Below are 23,307 nucleotides of genomic sequence, written 5' to 3' on the forward strand. Positions count from 1 at the left end.
ATTATATATATATATATATATATATATATATAGATAATATATAATATATCTGGTATATATTTAATATCTGCTTTTGGTAACACTTTAGAAAAAGTCACGCGTCGCCACTGTTTCGAAGTAATAGCAAGTGTATATTTCTGGCTCCTGGCGACAGGGACCAAGAGTAATAAATCGTATAATACAATAGTAATAGAAATTAGATGTTCGCTTCCCGTGAAGCATATGGTGTCTTTTGTCTTTGAAAGGTTTATAGTATCTTTTGTTAAAGTAACCTGCTTTTGAATATTTACCCAAAGTCTTGACCTGAAAACAGGTCAATTAACAGAGAACTATGTACATATTTAAAAATATGAAAATAGAATATTAATAAATGAAATATTTAATCAAAGCATACTTTAATAGTGATCAGGGATCTGTAGAATATGGCAAGACAAAATTGTGTCACGTGTTGAATAATAACGATACCCTTTATTTTGTACCAACGTTGTTTTATTATAATGCATGCCTCAGTTTAATAAATAATAGTAATAATACCAATTAATTTAAATACCAATTAAATACTAATAATATCAATTTAATACAAGTGACTTTTTCATTTACTTTGTGCAATTTAAAATATATCAAATCATCTAAACTTCTTTTGTTTGAATGAAATTAGTTTACCACCATATTGTACACCGTGAGTTCAGCTGAACGTTTGCGTCCAAATCAAACCCCTGTTGATTCCAGCGCACACCGTCGACGTACACTGCTGTCGGTCTTCAGAGCGCGCAACTCAGTAGAACCTACAATCCGTTAACATACTGTTGTGATCTGCTTCTTATTTATTTTATATTAATTTTTATTTATTTGATTAATTATTTAATTGTCGCAAATCATACATCAAAATTGAATAAAAAATCTCAGGGTGCTTTTTTATACTATAAAAAGAATCCAAATTTTCTCACGTTATACTTATCTTCTCTCGTGGGTTCAGTATCTCTGAGTTGATCCTAATCGGGATAAAATAGGGAAAAGAAATAAAGCAAAATATTAAAATAAAAATACAGAATTGTCTTTTATTTATCAAATTAATACTCTGAAATCTATCGAATCTAAAAACCTGTGGAGACAGATGTCCGAATGAAATTTATACCACAAATTTATTATCGTTACAAAAAAAAACAATTTATCGGTTTGTTCCGATGATTTTGGTGAAACAAACTAAACCAAACAAATTTATGTCTTCGCAAGTTTACCTATATTTACTATTTATATTTTGAAATATTGGAATTTTAATTCATATGCTTTTTACTCAAAAATTTATTTCCCGAACATAAAAATCTCTTTCACATAGATTGACTGACCTTTTGCTTCCCTCACTCGGATGTCTTCTCGTGACCCCAAACAGCTCTCCCTCGTTGATTATGTTAAAGGCTACTCATCAAAGCCTCTCTCCGTTGTCCAAAACTGTTCAAAACTATCAGCATACCAGCACTAATTCTCCAACAAACCCTGTCTCTTTGACACGTTCTCGATTCAAACAAAACTCCAAAAATTCTCTGCTCTCCTTCTCACAATAATACAGAATCAAAGAGGTATTTCGTCTCGATTTGATCTGTCTCTCGTTCCACTTTTCAACACTATTTTCCACTATCAACCAGCCACTGATATATGCTAACTATCTACTCCACTTAACACGTCGAAAACCGCTTCTTCTCGCTGCCAACAACATAATAAATAATTTTTCAACCTCTCTCAATCATCCAATCCATCTTTTCCCCTTCCACATTCCAAGAATCAGAACATTGACTTTTCCATTTGACAAACAACAGTCACCCTCAAATTTGTTCCGACAATCCTAATTACTTTCGGAGAAACTCTCCCACATATACTCGTATTGAAATGAAGATATTAAAATTCCAACTTTCTTTTCAATTATCAATTTCAAGAAATTGATAATCACCTATACAGTAAACAATTTTTTTCCATTTTAAATCTAAATACATAGTTCTTTTCACTTTAATTATTCACAAAAGTCTTTAATGGTTCCGCGGAAAGCTCGTTAAAAGAGAAATCTATTTACATCCTAACTAAATTCTAATAAATTTTAAAACAGCTCAATATACAGGGTGTATCAAATTTATGTCCCCGCGTTATTTAAAAAAAAATTTAATTTAATTTTCATTTTGCTTTTGATTGATAAATTGAAAACACAATAATACAGAAACCATTCCTTTGATTTGGACTGACGTGCGCGGCGTTCGACTGACTGTGAGTTGTGCGTCGCTCACTATTCTAACAAACCGTGGCTCTAGACTAAAAAGAGCCCGCTAGGAGTGTGGATGCCATGATGATGATGATATGGAACCCACACTATTACGATTCAGTTAAACGACTGGAATCAGTTCAGCATAAATTCTTTAGATATCTTCTTCTTTGGGTGCCGTCTTCTTAGCGAAGGTTGGCGATGACTTCGGCAAAGTTTTCTCTATTTTGGGCTTTTCTGATTAGACTTTGAAAGTCTAATCCTGTCCATTCTTTGATGTTGCGCAGCCAGGTCATTTGTCGTCTACCCGGACCGCGTCTTCCTTCTATTTTCCCTTCCATAATAAGTTGAAGGAAGTTATACCTGTCGTGTCTAAATAGGTGTCCAAGATAAGATGTTTTACATCTCTTGACAATTTCTGTGAGTTCACGTTCTTTACTCATACGCCTTAAAACTTCTTCATTTCTAACGCGGTCGGTCCATGGAATTTTCAGCATACGGCGAAATACCACATCTCAAAGCTCTCTAAACGTCGTGACGAGCTGACAGTTAACGTCCAAGCTTCCACGCCGTGCAACAGTACACTATACAGGGTGAGGCAGATAAAGGGCCTATTAGAAATATCTCGAGAACTAAAGGTAAGAAAATCATGAAAATTGTTATACAGGGGTTTTGAGGTATGAGCTATTTAATGAAAATATTTTGGTCTCTTTGCTACTTCCGGTTATACCGGAAGTTGATTGTAACTTCGTTTTTTTAAATGGGACACCCTGTATATTTTTACATTTTTGGATCCTCCTCGATTTCTTCTTTCTTTAAATATAAGGTTTTGTAATATTATACAGGGTAGGTTAAAAGATAATTACGTTTTCTTATTAATTTCGTAGAAACATTCACACCCTGTAGGCTTGTAGTAGTTTGACATAATAAACTCTATTTATCTTCAAATGATTTTTATTATAGTCTTCTATTGTTAACAATTATTAGTATAGCTAAATTTTTCGTTTTAGTGTACAGGGTTGGTCGAAACACGGAATGAGTATTTTCTGAGTTTTCTTAAATGGAACACCCTGTATTTTAGTATTGTAATGAAATGTGGTTTTATGGTACATTTTAATTATTTAAGCACTCCCTATACCTAACTGCTTTAATTTGTGAGTTATTGGTGATTCAAGCAAAACATTAATTGCAACACAAAATATGTGAAATTGTATTAGGTTGGCCGTGAAAATATTCAATCACAAATAATTTTTTGGAAATAAATACATATTAATCTAGACTGATACTTAAAATTGCCAATAATGGTTGAACTGTCAAAATACCATCGAAGTTAAGATTGTTGGTGCGATTAACAATTAAGCACAAATTAAAGCAGTTAGGTATAGGGAATGCTTAAGAAATAAAAAAGTACCATGAAATATCATTTCATTACAATACTAAAATATAGGGTGTTCCATTTAAGAAAACTCAGAAAATACTCATTCCGAGTTTAGACCCACCCTATATACTAAAATTAAAAATTTAGCTATACTAATAATTGCTAACAATAGTAGACTATATTGAAAATCATTTGAACATAAATAGAGTTTACTATGTCAAACTACTACAATCCTACAGGGTGTGAATATTGCTACGAAATTAATAAGAAAACGTAATTATCTTTTAACCTACCCTGTATAATGTTACAAAACATTATATTTTAAGAAAGAAGAAATCGAGGAGAATCCAAAAATGTCAAAATATACAGGGTGTCCCATTTAAAAAAACGAAGTTATAAGCAACTTCCGGTATAACCGGAAGTACCAAGTAGATGAAAATATTTTCATTAAATAGATCAGTCTTCAAAACCCCATTATTCCAATTTTCATAATTCAGTTACCTTTAGTTCTCGAGATATTTCTAATAGGCCCTTTATCTGCCTAACCCTATATACATAACACTTTATCATGCGGTATCGTAGGGACAGATCAAGATTGCGGGCAGTGAGTAACTGTCGCATCTTTAAGGTGTTTCTTGCCTGTTATATTCTACATTTAATCTTTTGTTCTTGGTCTAAGGTTTCATGTATCCAACATCTTAGGTACTTAAACTTTTTCACTTGTTCAACGAGATTGTTGTTGACTAGGATGTTTATAACTGGTGTGTGCTTTTTTGAAATCACCATTGTTTTAGTTTTTTTTTACATTCACCTTGAGACCATATAGTTCTCCTTCTCGCACTATAGTTCTTCACTGCCAGCAATCAGTACTGTATCATCGGCGTACCTGATGTTCACAATTTTTCCATTGACTTTTATGCCTTCTTGTGCTTCATCTAGAGCTCGTGCAAAAATTTCCTCTGAGTACAAGTTGAATAATAATGGTGATAATATACAACCTTGTCTGACTCCTCTTTGGATGCTTATGGTTTCAGTATCACCCATTTCGGTTCTAACGGAGGCGTTTTGATTCCAGTAGAGTTCACGTATTGTATTAATGTAGTTTGGATCCAGGTTCTTTTTTTGCAAGCATCCCATTAGCTGATCATGTTTGACTTTTTCAAAAGCCTTTTCATAGTCTATAAAGCACAATTAGACACCTTTTTGTTGATCTCGACACTTTTGCATGAGAACAATGAAACTGAACAAAGCCTCTCAAGTGCCCATACCGTTTCGAAAGCCAAATTGTTCCAGACTCATGTATCTTCTTCGCATTTTTTGTAAATTCTGTTATGGATAATTTTTAGAAATGTTTCAGAATATGGGGCATGAGACTTATTAATCGAAAGTCGTTACATTTTTTGCGTAGTTTGATTTAGGTATAGGTACAAACGTAGACGTTAACCACTCTTGTGGAATTGTACCAGTCTTGTATATACTATTGAAGAGTCTTGACCATAGTTCTAAATTGTCTTCTTCCAAAAGTTGTATAATTTCACTATGGACGTAGTCAGGTCCAGAGGCTTTTCCGGTTTTCATATTTTTTTTTAGATATATTGCATTTAAACTTGGATATGCTAGAAGTATATATAGTTACGCAGAATTACAAAATCTTTCTAAACTTACATCTCTGGCAAACCGTAGATTGTCAGCAGACTTAATTTTTTTGTTTAAAGTTACATCCGGAATTGTTGGTTCAGAAGAACTGTTATCTTTGTTTAGATTTCGTGTGACTTTAAGCCAAGCCGCACACCAAAGAAACATGAAACGAAAAACATGAAACATGAAACGAAAAACATGTTTCATGAAAAGAAAACACTGCTAAACAAATCTCAAAGTCCGCCTACCAATGAAACGAGTGTGATTCATGCTCATGACACATTTTTATTTTCGGAGAGTGTCATAAATGGCCGGACATATATTTGTTTAGCAGTGGTTTATTTCCATGAAACGTAATTTACGTTTCATGTTTCTTTGATGTGCGGCCTGCCTAAGAGTTACAAGGAACAATGTTTTGTTTGCTCCTAATAGTCATATAACCAACTACGGATACCATGCTCCATTGCCACGGCTCATGAGATTGGGTAATTGCTATAATCTAGACAGAGGCGTGCGGTCCATGGAAGCGGTGGAAGCACCGCTTCCCTATATTTCCATATAAGAAAATACATATATTATTAATCAGTATTTAATTATCAACAATGTTTCTCTAATCTAAGTAATCTATTATGTAACTAATAGGCATTGAAACATTATTAAAATTTGATCGCATACGAACGGTCTCAAATAAGCACACAATTCAACGATTCAGTCCGGTCCTGACGGAAGCGCATCTCAAAATCGCTGCTTGTCATGCATTTGTCCCGTTCAAAAATTGGTCAGGGTTTAATAACCTCACTCGCTAGTCATGTTCCTTTCACGCGAATTTTGATACGCCTGGAAGCGCTCGTCCGACCGCTTCCGATTCGAAAACGAGATGCGGAGTCTGTTATTTTACAGATGAAGTCAAGTGACATTGCATTTTGTATAAGACAATTTGATGCCTTATGATGATTAAAAAAATGAGCTGTTTAAAAATATTTGGGATAAAGCTGAAAATATGGGCTTCGAACCTAAAAGAAAAATAATGATGATTGATATTGTCGGCGAAAGAGGGACCTATCGACGATTATACATCGAAATTTTTGATAATATTCTACAACAAATGAATTATCACTTTGAAAATTTTAAGGAAATAAAATATGTAGAATTATGTAATTTTAATATGTCTAATTATAATTCATTAAAATCTCCCACAGAGGTATGTACCTATTTAATTCAGTACGATTAAATTATGATTTTTTTTGATAATCTAGCTTCGCATTCTCAGTTAAATGTCATTTATAAAACACCTGAAATTAGTGATAAAGAAATACTTAGGAATCGTTTGAATTTTTTGAATACTACTGGTTTAAATCAGTCTCTGTGTGAAGTGGGCAAGTTGTGTGAATTAAGTAGTAGGTACTAACTGTCCCAGTAAAGTGCATTAGTTGAACGAAGTTTTTCAGTATTAAAACGCATCAAAAGTTTTACAATAAATTTTACAAGTGAAGACAGACTTTCCAAGTTAGCCCTATTATCCATTGAAAAAGAGTGCATTTATTAAACAATTATCAGAAAATCCAAAATTTTACGACGATGTTATCGAGACAAAAAATTTGCATTGGTTGATAAGAGAATAGGACTCAAGTGTAAGTAAATAAGTGTCATATTGTTAAAAGTTGTGTGTTATGGAAGGTGATTCGAAATCGGAATATAAAAACAATTTTGAATAGAACTCTTCTTTTTAAGTTTAAAGAAACCAAGCCTGGAGCAGGGACTCGACCCTGAGCAAAGTTATGGGCCAAAAAAGAAAATTTCTTTGTTTTGGGTTTCGTTGTGCTTTTTCTTTTGAATATATTTTTGTAAAAAAAATATCATTGACTTTAAAAAGTGATATTTAGATAGGAAATTTAACCAGGAACAATTTTTATGTAGATATGTTTGTACCAAAAGTGCATAGAACTCGCCCTAATGTAACCTGTGCCCAGGGACTAATCACCCATTTCTCAAAAACGCACCCCTTTAAATGGTAGCACTCCGCAGTTATAGATGTCCATTGACCATATGAAATAATAAAACCCCGTTAACGTTGTAGTTCCTTTTAGCTATCTTATTTTGAATATAATCAATAGCCTATATGTTCTAATTTAATTATTTTTGTATGTTCTATTTCAGTATTTTATGAATGATTGGAAAAAAAAGGTTTTACCGTTTAATAAATAAATAAAAAGAACTAGTATATAATATATAATAGTGTCCCATTTTATACTGCTGATGTGGCTTTGGGATTATAGCAGGGTAGTCTGCTATATCTAGGGTCTACGGTATACAAGGAAGGTAACAGGGCCAGGGCTACGCTTCAACCGCCTATTATTACCCCTGGTTTTTACCCAAGGTACTCATTTTATTCAGGATGAGTCGACATGGGGCCTACAGACATTTTTAAAAATGTCTAGTTGTTCTTGCTGGCGCTAGGATTTGAACCCTGGCCTACCAGCACACGAGCCAAGCATACTACCACCTGAGCTACGCCGGCCCATATTTAACTGCTGCAGTCAAGTAAATTTACGACTGTGGGGTTAACATGTTGACGGACAGTGCGTCAAATGTATAAGCAAGTGTTGTGACACTATGAATTTGGAAAGTACAATAGGAAATTGCTAAATTTCTTTTAGTGCTTATAGTTTATGAAAACATGTTTTTTATCATTTTTTGTAAACATGTGGATGATGACCATGGATGTTGTTTCACATTTCATATGCATCTGTAGAGGTACCTAATGTGACAAAAAATTTACCGATTTTTTGCAACTCGTTATTTGAAGAATGTTGTCTATAGACGTTGTGTCACATTACATAGATGAAAATTAGAAGTCTATACATGGTGATTGATTAGTAGGGTAAAGCTCAATAGCTCCGCTATAGTAATAGATAGCAATAAAAGTTAATAACAAAAATTTTAGCCACCTTTGAGCTTCACATTACAAAATTAGTTAGAATGTTACAGGGTGTTCGATAACATAGTGGCAGACCTAACTTATGTTTTTTTAAATGGAATACCCTATATTTTATTTTATATTCGAAATCCTGTTAACTTCTCCATCACAAAAATATAAAGGTTTGTAATGTTATACAGGGTATTTACAAAGTTATAACCAATTTTGTATGAAAATCGTAACAAGTTCAACTCCCTGTATAAATAAAAATAAGCACAACAGCAATGGTTTATTAATGCCATATTTTTTTATTTATTGTCAAAATTTTTAAGAATTATTGATATTGCTAATTTTCTTTACATCAAATACAGGGTGAGTCAAAACGCAAGTACATTATTTTCTCAGTAATGTTAAATGGAACACCCTGTATTTTATATCATTATTGAAAAGTAACATTAATGTACTTTAATTTTTATATAACATTCCCTATGCCCAAATTTATTAGTTTTCCAGATATTTTCATTTTTCAGAGCAAATTATTTTAGGTGTAAATTATTATTTATCTAAATTTTAAGTAAGTCATGACTGAATTGACAATTGAAGATTACCGATTATCAATCCGGTAATCAATGTAACACTGTAGCAAATAAAGAAATACAAATAATTTATTAGTAATACATTTTACAAACAAAAACACAACCGCTACATGCAACATTTTTGAAACAATTAAAAACTATCTTTTTATGTAAATGTAACAAATAAACAAAGAAAATTAGTAATAAATTTTACAAAAAACACACAAAATACAATATTTTGTGAAGACAATTAAACAATACTTTTGTATGTAAATGTAACAATGTAACAAATAAAGAACGAAACATAATTTATCATAATATATGAGATGAGACATTTACGTGCTATAGCCGGAAAGACCAAATGGGATAGAATAAGAAATGAGACAATAAGAGGGATAACTAAACAGGAACCAATAATGAATAAAATAATAAAGAGGCAATTAAACTGGTATGGACATCTGATGAGAATGAAACCTAGTAGACTAGCAAGGAAAATTCACGAAACAAGGAATATTACAAAAAAGAAAAAAGGCAGGCCGAAGAAAAAATGGATACAGCAAATAGTAGAAGCAGGAAAAATCAAACAGAAAACGCAAGAAGAAATGAAACTAATAGCACAGGACCGAAAAGAATGGAAGAGATGGGTGAATATGTAGCTAAATTAAACCCAAATCCGACACCTGAAAGGGTATAAGGAAGGGGAGAAAGAAAGAAAGTATGTAAATGTAACAATGTAACAAATAAAGAACGAAACATAATTTATCAGTAATACATTTTGCAAAAAAACATGTTTGAAAAAATTATAAGCTACGTTTAATAAAATATTTTTAATATTTAATTACATAAGGTGTTCAAAATTATCTCCTAACACATTTATGTACGCCTAAAAACGATCATTGAATGAGCTACTTACTCTACGGAGCATTTGTAAATTAACACATCGAAATACACTTTGTATTCTATTTTTCATCTCATCCCTTGTTGTTGGAGGTATTTTATAAACTTCATTATTAACGTAACCCCAAAAAAATCAGTCCAGTTTATTAAATTCTGGTTATTTGGGTGGTCACGCTACTGGTCCATTGAAAAATGAAAATATCTCGAAAACTAATAAATTTAGACATAGGGAATGTTATCTAAAAATTAAAGTACGGTAATGGTACTTTTCAATAGTGATATAAAATACAGGGTGTTCCATTTAAAATTACTGAGAAAATAATGTACTTGCACTTTGACTCACCCTGTATTTGATATAAAGAAAATTAGCAATATCGACCATTCTTGAAAATTTTGACAATACGTTTTGTTTTGTTTTTTTATTTCCACGGGACAAGCCCAATAAAGTTACAATTGTTTACAAATTTTGGAACAATTTAGTATACTAAATATAAGTCATATATAGGTATATAACACATAAAATATAATAGTTAAAATAGTTAACATAAAAATATAAATTACATACAGAACAAATTAGAAACAGACTGGTAAAGGTGGACATAACAAAACAATTAAGAGGCAATATTAATTTGTTGTAAGTCGCGTATAAATTGGTTGGATGTGGAACTAAAATTAAGCCTCTCAGTATTTTGATTTGCTAGACGTAACATTCTAGTTATAGGTTCATTGAGGCCATAATTACATCGATGAAATGGTACATGAAAAGTGGTTTCGACTGCATGTCGAGTACTGTATGAAGGAACTTTAAAACCAACCTTAGACAATAAATAATGACTATTTGCTGTACCATTTAACAAACTATATAGAATTTTCAAATCATGGTGATAACGACATTCTTCCAGGGTATTGATATTTATAAATGCTCTAATTTTGTCATAACTGTAAAACCTGTTACTCCCAGTAATAGCTCTAATTTTAAATCACAAAAACCTAAGGAATTTGTTTTGGACCTTTTCAATTTTTTCTGCGTAAACATTATAGTAAGGTGACCAAATACTACAACAGTATTCCAAGTAAGGTCTAACAAGAGAAACAGTATAACAATTTTAGGGTATTGGGACTTTTAAAATCATAGCAGTTTCGTTTCATGAAACCAAGCATCTGTAAAGCCTTTGAAATAATAGAATCAATATGATCTGCGAATTTTAGCGATTTGTCAAACAGTATTCCAAGATCTCTTCTTGTATTAACACAATCTAGTGGTGTGTTATCAAGTTTATATTCAAACGGAATACACGTTCTACCTTGATAAAAACTAATTTTATGACACTTTTTGACATTTAGCTCCATTTCATTTTCTTTACACCAATTCTGTATTTTATTTAATTGAAATTGCAGATTTTCAGAATCGTCAGGACTAGATATTTTCGAAAAGATTTTTAAATCATCCGCAAACAAAAGCTTATCACAGTTTATATCTGCAATATCACTTATAAATATAATAAATAATAGCGGACCCAGATGTGAACCCTGAGGGACCCCAGAACTGACTACATCCTGAGATAGACAATCCTGGATCCTTACTGCTTGGCACCTTCCTATTAGGTAGCTTTCCAGCCATTCAAGCAGTTTCCCATCTACTCCAGCAGCTTCTAATTTAGACAATAGGATGTTATGATTTACCCTGTCAAATGCCTTGGAGAAGTCTGTATAAATAGAATCAATTTGATACCCACCCTCCAAAGCACTTGACAATACGTTAAAAAATATGGCATTAATAAGCCATTGTTGTTTTGCTTATTTTTATTTATACAGGGAGTTGAACTTGTTACGATTTTCATATAAAATTGGTTATAACTTTGTAAATACCCTGTATAACATAACAAACCTTTATATTTTTGTGATGGAGAAGTTAACAGAATTTCGAATTTAAAATAAAATATAGGATGTTCCATTTAAAAAAAAAAAAGTTTGGTCTGCCACTGTGTTATCGAACACCCTGTAACATTCTAACTAAGTTTGTAATGTGAAGCTCAAAGGTGGCTAAAATTTTTGTTATTAACTTTAATTGCTATCTATTACTATAGCGGAGCTATTGAGCTTTACCCTACTAATCAATCACCCTGTAGACTGTGTAGACGTTTTGTAGGTCAATGTGTTAACAAAAAATACTCCTAGGCAATTAATCAATTTAATGAATCAGAAATTTGGATTTACTCACCCGAAAAAAAGAGCTGTTATACTTCCAGAAAGAAAGCCTATATAAATGAATTGTGGCTTTCTAGAACTCTGTGGACCTGGCGAGGTTAAATAGCTGATGGGCCTATCCTGCCACCTTTCATGAGGACCATTTGATTCATAAGTGACTGTTGTGGGTTGATATACTGCTCCGGACATTTTTATTCCAAATATTTAAATTATAAAAACCATAAAGTCACTATTGAAGTTGCAGAGAAGAGACTGCCAACAGATTGGCAATTTTGTCTGAAAACAGGTTTTACAGATTAGGTTATGTTTTGGAATGCTAAAAACTCGATCAATTAACTAATGACTCATCTAATTAGTTCACTTTCTCATTAGACTACTACTACGCCTGCAACTTATCACGTTTCTCTTCTAGACGTAAATAAACAAAATAAAAAGTGTCTACTCACTTATTGATTTTGTCTGGTAGTTTTCAGGGACAAGAATGTACTTTGGTTCTATTTTTAGTTGGATAACAAACAATAAACACAAAAATAAAGAGTTAAACAGGTTTCTTTTTCTTTCAAGGTACCTACTCACTGTAAATGAATGGTTTGTTATTTTCCTGGTATTAATACTTTTCTTAGATCAGTAAATGTATTTTTAAACATAAATGTAAATTAACTGATTTTTAAACGTTTCTTAGAAAATGAAATTTGTTAATTTCTTTTCAATTCGCTCTTACAATAGAACAAATGTTTAATAAATCAAAGACTTTTAATAAACAGTCACTGACAGACCCAGACCACCGACATAGTGTGACATCTGACATTATCAGACTTCTTCTTCTTCTTCTTCCTTTTTTTTGGGTTTCGATTTTTTTTTAATCATTTACCCAGTACATGTTATTGGTTATGCGCGTCTTGCTCAAGGCAATGCACAACCAGGTGTCCTGTCAACTTCAGATCTATTTTTTTTTTTTTGGTCCTATGTGGTCCTTGTCCTTCTTCTTGTTTTTCTGTAGCTAGAGGGGGAAAAGTGTTACAACATTTAAGGTTAACTTAAGACTTTTCTCGTTTGGGGGTAGCTTCCAAACATTTTCACATAGGTTTAGGGCTGGCTACCTTCGGTTAGGATTAAGGATTTTAAGGATACAAATATAATTTTTGACATTTTAGGAGATTCCCTGTATTTTCTGAAGTATTTATTTATTGTTATTGTTATTATTATTATTTTTTCAAAATTCTATAGATCTACTTGAAAAAATTTGATAAATTTATTGATTATCTTAATAACTTTATTCGAGGGTTTATATAAAATGCTCTGTAAAGATATTGGACTGTCTGTTCCAGCTTTTATTAGTTCTAGATACAAATCCATATCTTTATGTTTATTTATGGGGCACTCAAAGATGATGTGTACCAATGTTCCCATAGTACCGCATTCGCATATCGGTGTTTCCGTTTTGCCTATTTTGTGGAGATAACAAGGAGTTTTGCAATGTCCACTTCGTAAACGATTAAGGTTAGTAATATTGTTCCTACCCAAATATCCACATTTGTTATACCAAGGTTTTATAGGGAAACTATCCTGCAGTCCATAATAGTCCGGATATTTACCTTTAATTTGGGAATACCAGTTATTGTAAAATTGAGTCAAGATGTTCTTTTTTGTAACACAAAAGATATCTGTGCTGATGTTTTTTACATCATATGGTACTCTTAATTCTCTCCCAATATTGGCCAAGCTATCTGCCACCTCGTTGCCTTTAATCCCCTGATGTCCCGGTACCCATTCTAATCCTATTGAAAATCCCATATTATTTGCATCTACCAGTAGTTTTTTGGTCATTATAGTTACATAATCCATTTGGTCCCATTTGTGACTAGATATTTTGGATAAGGCACTTTTTGAATCTACAAAGATCACTGCTTTCATGATTTCCTTTTCAATACATACCGACATGGCTTTGTATACCGCTATTATTTCAGTTGTGCAGATTTGTGTGTAGTTATGGAGTCGTGACGAATATTTATAATTGATGCTTGGGATGTAAATTCCAAATCCCGATTGATTTGTTTGTGGGTCTATTGATCCATCTGTATATACGTGGGTATGATTATTATATATTCCACCATATTTAGCTATGAACCTTTCGTTCGATTCAATTTCATATTTTTCAAATTCTAGACTTTTAATTGTAATGGGGTATAGAAGAGTTTTTCTTTCTACCTCATATATAGGATTGATTTTATATCTAATTATGTTTTTTGTTTTTTTGAGTATATTTGTATATGCTAGTGAGTAATCAGGTATGACCTTGTTCCTCCAGAATCTATTGTTTGCATTTATTGCTTCGTTTAGCTTATTTAGACTCTTTACTATGATATTGTTTTTTTCCGGCATTTGTTTGAGTATATATTTATGTGCTAGTATCTCCCTTCTAACTTGTAACGTTGTTACTGAACATTCTGCTTGCAATATTAAGATGGGTGTAGAACGTAGACAACCCGTTACGATTCTCAAGGCAACATTCTGTACTTGTTCCAACCTCATCATCAAACTTTTACTGCAGGGGTTTAAAAGATTGGCTGCGTAATCTAAATGAGATCTAACTATTCCTTTGTATAAACTCAAAAGAATGTTCGGGTCAGCTCCCCATTTTGTACCACAAATTGCTCTCATGACATTTATTCCTTTGTTTGCTTTAGTTATCATGTCGTTAATTTGAATTGTCATATTCAAATTGCACTGTAAATGAAATCCCAGATACTTTATTTCATTTTTCCATGGAATTTCCATATTTTGATATATCAAATGTGGGAAGTTATAAGCCTGACTTCTTTTTCTAAATATTATTGCTTTTGATTTGTGTGCTGAAATTTTAAAGTTGTGTTTCTCAAACCACTCCTGTAAATTTATTATATGGGTATTTAAGGAATTAATTAGCTTGTATATATCAGATCCTTGCACCAGAATTACAAAATCATCTGCATATTGAAAACACTCCATCTCATGGTTTATTAAATCATGTAGGGATCTAGTATAGAGATTAAATAATATTGGACTGAGTGGAGACCCTTGAGGCAATCCAGTGGATGCTTGCATTGGGCCTAATATATTATTTGATTTGTCTTTAACGTAGATATTTCTGTTGAGCAAAAATTGCAAGATCAAGTTTGCATAAGTTATTGGGATGTCATACTTTAATAAGTATTTATATAGCAAATATATATTGACTGTATCATATGCCCTACTGATATCCAAAAAAATTCCAATTGTATTTAAATTTTTACTAAATCCAGTTCTAATATAATTAATTGTTAAAGCTAAGTTATCGTTGCACCCTTTGTTTCTTCTGAAACCTAACTGCTTAGGGCTTAGTATCGATTTTTTTTCCGTTATTTGTTCTATTCTTAATTTAATTATATTTTGCAAAATTTTGCCTACACATGACTCTAGAGCTATGTTTCTATAATTATCCTCACATAAAGGGTCTCTATTGGGTTTTAAAAAGGGAATGACAAGGGTGTTTTTCCATTCTTGTGGAAAACCTGTGTTTCTTTTAACTATTTGATTAAATATTTTTGACAATGTATCTAGCGCCACCAGGGGAAGTCTGTTTATCATGCTATATGTTACAAGATCTAAGCCAGTAGCCTTATCCTTTTTATTTATGACACTTATTATTTCTTGCCTTGAAATGTCCTCCACATCCTCGTTAGTTAGGGTAACCATGAACTCAGGATCTGTTATGTCAATTGCCAAATTATTTAATATGTTCTGAGCTATGTTTTTGTTGGGAAGTTTAGCAGGGATTACAGCATTTTGATATGTGGAGAATAGCTTAACTGTTCGCCATATTTCAGATAGAGGAGTGTCCCTTGTCAATCCATTGCAAAAGCTTTTGAAGCTATTTCTTTTTTTTGTTTTAAATATTTTTTTACTGTATGCAAATATTTTTTTGATTTCAATATAATTTTCATTGCTTGCTTCTTCCTTATATTTTTTAATTTTTTCTTTTCTTGTTTTTATTAAATTAGAGCATTCCTTATCCCACCAGGGAGGGCTTTTCTTTTTTCTTATAGATTTTTCTGTTTTCAAGAGAGGTATTTCCTCATCACTCACCATTTCCATAATTTGTGTAAATGAATTATAGTCTTCACACCCATTCTTCATCAAGTCTTCCATTTTTGAAGCATAATTCTCCCAATTGACATTCTTTGTATTTCTTTTATGACTTTTTTGTGTTACTATATTTTCATTTACAATTGCGATTTTGCAAGAAGTTGGAAAATGATCACTGCCTCCAGAATCCTCTAACACATCCCATTGGCATATATTTGCAATTTCCGAGGAAATTAGTGTTAGGTCTACCGCTGAGGCATTCTGTCCAGGTAGGGTAATCCGCGTGGGTCTCCCATCATTGCAGCAAACTAGATCCAAATCCTCTAAGGATTCAGCAATTATTCTTCCATTAACATTAACAGACACTTGACTTCCCCAAAGTGCATTATGTGCATTCATATCCCCCATTAAAATTTTATTTCCCCTGATTTTATTTATGCGTCCAACCCAACTATTTAAATTTATTTTTGCCCTAGGATGGATATAAATGTTAATAACTGTAATGTCCCAATCTATTATTTTTATTGCTAAAATTTGAATTTTACTAACATTATTATTATACCTATATACTATTTTGTGATCCAGACTATTATGAACCACAGTAGCTAGGCCACCATAACCATCCCCTCGATCCAACCTATGTATTTCATATCCTCTTAGATAGAAGTGATGATTATTTTTTAGCCAAGTTTCATTTAATAGAATTAATTTGGGTCTATGTTCGCTTATGAAATATTTCAGACTGTTATAGTTACTGCTTAAACTTTTTATGTTCCATTGGATAATAAGTGGATTCTTGATATCCATCTAAATCTAGCAACTTTTGGTTCGATGAGCTTTCATGTATAAATAGCTGGTTCAAGTAATTGATTATATGTTCCTTATGTTTCCAATCTAGTTTTTTTAATATCGCATTCAGTGTTTTTTCTGTGTCCCTCTCTAGTTGCTCTGTACGGGAACATCCAGGAGTCTCATTGTTTACTGCACGAGCTCTCTCTTCGCTTCTCCCATTTGGAGATAATAAATATTGATTGTGTACTTCTTTATTGTATGTCTTATTTGTTTCATTAGCCTTTCTTTTATTTTTGTTTGAGTTATTCTCCATTTTTCTACTAAACAGGTGTTCAGGGTTACTCTTTACATTTTCTATCCATCGCATATTGATGGGAATTGTCTCTAAATTATTTATTTGAGTTTTATGTAATGTTGGGAATTCCTCCTGGCTCATTCTGAATATATTATTCTCTTGCGATTTTCTAGTAGAAACATAAGGAAATCTCTCGCATGCCTCGTAGTATGAAAGATTGTCCAGAGACATGACAGCCTTAATATTCCGCTGTCTCACATACTCTGGACACTCCTCATAGGTACTTATATGAAAGCTGCTATTACAATGTAAACATTTCATCGAACAATCCCCTTCATGTATTTTTTCCGCGCAGTTTTTGCATTTTTCTCCCCCTCTACAAAGATTTTTTGTGTGTCCAAAAAGAAAACACCGATAACATTGAACCACTGGTATCATGTATGGTTTTACCCTAAAAGGGATCCCATATATATTCACTTCCTTCGGGATTACTTTTCCCGAAAAGGTAAATGCGACCGTTTCTGTATCAATATATTTCTCCGTGTCATATTTAGACTTCCGTTTAAATCGTCTTATTTCTAGTACTTTAATGTTGGCCGAAGCCAATCCCGAAAATTTGATTAGATCTGCATCCGATATACTAGTATCTACATTATTAACGACTCCCCTACATGTTACGTTATTTGCCGGAATAAACAATTCATATCCATCATTTCTGACCACGTCATTTAAAACAAATTTATTAGCATCCTCCCATTTCTTGAAAGCAACGCTAATTCGGTTTTTTCCTTTTTTGCTAAGTTTAAGTACATTCTCGATTTTTTTGTCATTTATGTATTTTGCTAATTTCAAAAAACTATAATTACCGACGTTATCGCCTTTTGACTCCATAAATACCTCAAAGGGACCGGTATCAGTGTACTGATAATAGAAATGTTTTTTTCCTTTTTTTATTTCATTGTTATTATTAGTGATTGAATTAGCATTGCTATCAAGTAATGGTGTATTCTTTAAACTACTATTATTTTCAGTGTTTTCTATATTATCTAACATCTCCTCATCACCGGGGGGGTTAGCCCCCCCGGTAGTATCCCCCATAATTAACCGTGTAATGCAAAGCTGTCTCTTTTTTACCTAACTAGATAATGTATAATTTATTTTATTCAAAGAAAGTACAGGAAATTTAGGAATTCAACAGATAGGAAATTTGTTAGTTACCTCTATTATGTAGTTCCTATTTTGTTTTTGTCGCCTGCGTTTTTTTTTGAATTATCACTTCCACACTGAACTGTCACACAACCGAACGTTACGAAAGCTCATACAGCTATCCCCGACATTATCAGACAATCAGACTTTATATTTGACAGACAATCGACAGTTCAAAAACTAAAAAGACAGATTCACACCCAAGAAAGCCACTAGAAAAATCACCAAATACACATTCTTTTTTGAGCGTCATTAGCGAAATGGTTTTTTCAAAGTCATTATTTTTACTTCTACTATAGCTAAAATAATTGCACCTTATTTGCGGATAATTGCACCATTCAAAATTTCATTTGCGGATTTTCCGTTTTCGAGATTCGGCGCATCGCTAAAAATAAATTTCGATTTTCAGGGTATAAAATGCCGTAAAATCACTCAATAACCATATCACCTAATTGCACCTCGTTTGCGGATTATGAATAAACGGGTTTTAATTGAAAATAATGAAAATTGAAAATTTTATAAGAAAAACCATCTTAATGTTGGTTGCCTACACTGTAGGGGGAAAGAAATGTCCACCATAGCCAGAATAATTTTCACTTTTGGTAAACCTAAACTGTAAGGCTAAAAGTAGTATGTACCATGGTCAAAATAACTCCTTCTAATTTAAGGATAATCCCACCTTTCGAAATTTCATTTGCGGATAATCCATTTTCAAGTTACATATATCAAAATGAAATGTCTCGAGACAGCGCCAAAGTGTATATTTGCATTTTCGGGATATTAAAAGCTGTAAAAATAACAATAACTATATCATTTAATTTCTCCTCATTTGAGGATTATCTCTCCAATCAAAATTTCATTTGCGGAATTTGCGTTTTCGAGATATAAGCAAATAAAAAGTTGAGATATCGGCGCAGCGCTAAAAATAAACTTCGATTTTCTGGGTATAAAAAGCCGTAAAATCACTAATAAACCATATTACCTAATTGCTTCACGTTTGCGGATTATGAATAAACTGGTTTTAATTGAAAATAATGACAATTAAAAAATTTACAAAGAAAAAAGAATTCATGTTGGCTGCCTACACTGCAGGTGCAAAAGTTCACTTTGGGTGAAAATAAATCTAAAGGCGGGTCCACATCAATAAAAATGTATGTATGCGGCGCACAGTCAACATCAACAAAAAGTTCAACGCACGATTGTTTTTGGATGTGGGAAATTAAATTAAAAAAATGGAAAGTCCCTACTTCAACGGAAAACGTTACTTAACTTTTTTTGGTTTTAGGGCTTAATCTTCACAACTTTCCTTTCAAGCGTACTTTCCTCCCCTACTATTAGGTGTATTCTCACTTCTCACATGAAAAATAAGAATATTAGAATATGTGAAGATAATACTTAGTAGAACCTAGATGAGATAAAACTGGACTGTAGGAGTCCGTGTATGGAGAATAGCAGCCATAGACAAATAAAAATATTGTGTGTGTACTTTGTACGCACGTAAGAAGTTATACTTCTTGTTGTATTAGTTAGTAAGTTGTTCTCCTTTTTAGTTATATCTCTGATTTGTTCTTTGTAATTTTTACATTTTTTTTACCTCAGATGCATTTTTCCCTGTTCATTTGACGAGCTTGGTTGCTCATCATTTCTCTGCTTATTTTTCCAGAAACAAAGGTTAGAAAACTGTCCTTTTCTATTGCAAATCTCACAGGTTTGGTTATATGCAGGGCACTTTCTCACCTCATGCTTTGTATCGCACCGTATACAGTTTCTTGTAAACTTAAATTTAACTGCGTTTATTTCTTCTGTTTCTTCTTTTGTATTTAACAGTTCGACATGCTTTAAGGTCACCTCTATGCTCCTACAATATTCTTGCATTTTGTCCAGAGACATGGTTGTCTCTCTCAGCAAATGTCTCTGAACTTGTTTATCAAGCACGCCCAAGACCATCCTATCTTTAATCATTCGATCTGCATAACTTTGCTTGCACTTGTCTTTCTCACAAATGAATCCACAATTTGCAGCTTGCTTCTTAAGTTCTGTTAAAAATGAATCAATGCCCTGACCTTCTTTTTGCTGGATATTATTAAACTTAAAGGTTTCCATACAAATATTTTGTTTGGGCAGAAAGTGGTTATCAAAACAAGATATAACATCAGCAAAATTGTCTCTTTTGTTTTCGGGAAATGTGTTGAAAATATCCAGACAACTTTCACCAAGGATATTCAGCAACAATGCCACTTTTATTTTCTCTGCAGCCTCGCTTCTTCCAGAAGCCAACAAAAAGATTTCAAATTTTTGTTTCCACTTTGTCCAACCTTGTGGTTCATTCACGTTGAAGGATTCAGGAGGCTTAAAATACTCCATTGTAGGTACTGTTTTGCAATTTTGTATAATATTTTAATCGATTTTGTAGTCTCAAATTTTGGAGGGAAACGAACCTGCAACTTCCCTGCCTGTTTCCTTTCAATCCAATGGCTTTAAATCACTTCTGACACCATGTTTTGCTTTCATGTAGTGTTATTTTTTATTTACTCATATTTCATATAAAAACTACTTTATTTAATTATGGTTTTTATTAATTTTTATCTTCAAAGTACAAATTTTTATTACATCGTGACTGTCATGTTATATTCAGTGTCGCCAACCTCAAAATATCAAAATAACCTATAAAAGATAACAGTAGGTACCAACTTAAAATTACAAAGAACAAATCAGAGATGTAACTAAAAAGGAGAACAACTTACTAACTAATACAACACTTCTATTATATGATTTAAACGAAATTAATATACTTTTTATTTATATTTTATTTAAATATTAAACTAATTTATACTTACTACTTCTCAAACATTTTTATTAAAACAGTGCCAAAAATTAAAATAATAAAAGAATAAAACACACACCAACACATTAAAAATGCCACAAATGATTTCTGAACATTAATTATCGGATATTTTTTTTATTTATCGTATTTTATGAAAATAAAATTATATAATAAATATACTTACAATCATAAAATGTATAAAAAAAAATAAAAAATAAAAGTTTTTATTGGGATTCGAACCAGCTATCAGCGCGGTTGGTATATTGGGGTTCATTCGCCTTAAACGCTTCACCACGGAGGCAATGTGTCATTATGTGCGAAGATCGACTAACTAAACGGATTAAGCTTTTGATATTTTTGAATTAAATTAAATTGTTTTGATTTTGAATTGAAATGATTTAGAATTGAAAAATACAACAAAACATAGAGTAAGAAAACAATATATTAGGTGAACATTGATAGAAATTTTGATGGTAATCAAATTATGTAAATAAAAGTATTACATACTATGTATTTTGGTAGGTTCAAATAGGTAGGTACCTATGATACATTTACAATTATTACGTACCTGTTGCTTTTAAAAACTATTTAAATGTCACTACAATTATAAACTTTTTGTTTCTGTCCTCACAACAATAAAACTAATATATTATACATTTGTTTACCTTCATATTGAACAATTATTTATTATTGACAGATCATTTCAACACCCAATCAGAGCCCGTATAAAGACTAATACCATACTGTCGGTGTGCGCATGCGCGCAGATCAATATAAATTCACCCTCAATCTCAATCGCGCCTAAAGAAGTATAACTTCAAAAATGGTGGAGGCAAAAAATAAAGGAAGCCAAGGCTCAATTTGGGCTGTAGTGCCGTAGACGAGGAAAACTTCTGAGCAGTATAACACAGTAGGTATTTTCTTTCCATATACCATTGTATAACCATATACTCAAAAGATGTGTGATAGTACATTTTAGGTATATTAATAAAAGGTTTATAGCACCTTCTTGGAATATTCTAAAAAGTATAGTGAACTCTCCCTTGAACGGACAGTAGTCGTTCCGCATAAAGTGTGCGTTCAAAGGAGGTATCCGTTGTAGAGAAAAAAATATGTTAACTTAAAATTATTAAAAATAAGTACACGTACCGGGTGTCCCAATAAGAATGGCTCTCGGCCATATCTCAGGAGCCGTTTACACTACAGCTTTGGGAAAAAAATTTTTATAACAAAAGTTGCCCCGAGAAAAGCCTGGAAATTATTTTCATAATTGTAAGTCCACCGCTAGAGGGCGTAATTGAATATCAAAAATTAAAAAATCGAAATTTTACAAAATTTGCCTAATGAAAGGGCACTGAAAATCCAATCATCGTATTCTTCATACAATTCTGTGCAGCTTTTATTTCACAAGTTTAAGTCTACCTGTGCAAATAAGAGGTGGGGGTGAGTGAGAACCTTGTTATGAAAAAATCGCTGTAAGTCCGGTTCTGCTTAATCGATTTTTACAAACTTGGTCTTATTGAAAACAGCTCTTTTTCGTTAATGTAATAGTTAAAATTTGGAAACAGTCTATTACGTAATATGCCGGCTAGAAGGCGCTATTTATTTTTTATTAGAAATCTAGTTGTCTTTGGAAAATATTAAATACAGGTATGTATTTTTTTCCTGTATTACAAAATTAGACCAAATTAGCAACAGAATACCGAAAACCGCATGTCGATACCTTTTGTCTATCTCGAGATATCTGAAGAAACATGTAAATTTTAAACATAACTGTTGCTGTCATATAAGGAACATTGTCCAGATGTCATCGTATATAATGAATCAAAACAACAATAAGACAAATAACACTATAAAATATAACAAAAAAAGAGTGTGTGTACTTTGTACGCGAGTAAGAAGTTATACTTATATTATTATGATTTTAACGAAATAAATATATTTTAAACAGTTTAATTTTATTTTTATTTAAATATTACACTAATTTTAATACTTAAAATAATACCAAAAAAATAGCGGTTACATGTAAATTTTTATGAATTGTTGCCTCCGCGCATTTGCTTTTCTCTCGATGAATCGTAGAAAATGTAAAAACGTCAGATTTTCTACACAAATTTTTAATTTTTATTTCATTATATTTTAATATCAATTATCCAATTCCCAACTAAGATAAATACATAACTGTTATTGTCACCGGTAAACTAAGTTAAGGAAGTCAAATTGGA

At 32.2% G+C, this 23,307-nt stretch overlaps 2 protein-coding genes and 1 long non-coding RNA gene across 3 annotated transcripts in view; all 3 read right to left on the minus strand.

The window, feature by feature from the left end:
• LOC126892931 (uncharacterized) overlaps positions 1 to 12,062 on the minus strand; it is a gene marked incomplete at its 5' end in the record, with an annotated part of 74,039 nt that extends 61,977 nt beyond the window's left edge. The window contains one exon of the mRNA XM_050662848.1: positions 11,875 to 12,062. Within this exon, the coding sequence (XP_050518805.1) occupies positions 11,875 to 12,062 (188 nt within the window). The remainder of the gene's footprint in view (positions 1 to 11,874) is intronic.
• A 680-nt stretch (positions 12,063 to 12,742) lies between these two features.
• LOC126879062 (uncharacterized) lies at positions 12,743 to 18,422 on the minus strand. The gene is made up of 2 exons (XR_007695958.1): positions 18,271 to 18,422; positions 12,743 to 12,861 (listed from the first exon to the last, which is right to left on the minus strand). It is a non-coding gene; the product is annotated as an uncharacterized LOC126879062 (long non-coding RNA).
• Positions 18,423 to 19,848: 1,426 nt separating this feature from the next.
• On the minus strand, positions 19,849 to 20,622 carry LOC126892932 (uncharacterized). Its single transcript, XM_050662855.1, has one exon. It carries the CDS (start codon positions 20,620 to 20,622, stop codon positions 19,849 to 19,851), a length of 774 nt encoding a protein of 257 aa, XP_050518812.1.
• Positions 20,623 to 23,307: the final 2,685 nt, after the last annotated feature.

This window comes from Diabrotica virgifera, chromosome 1, assembly GCF_917563875.1.
Source record: "Diabrotica virgifera virgifera chromosome 1, PGI_DIABVI_V3a".
NCBI classification, from domain to species: Eukaryota; Metazoa; Arthropoda; class Insecta; order Coleoptera; family Chrysomelidae; genus Diabrotica; species Diabrotica virgifera.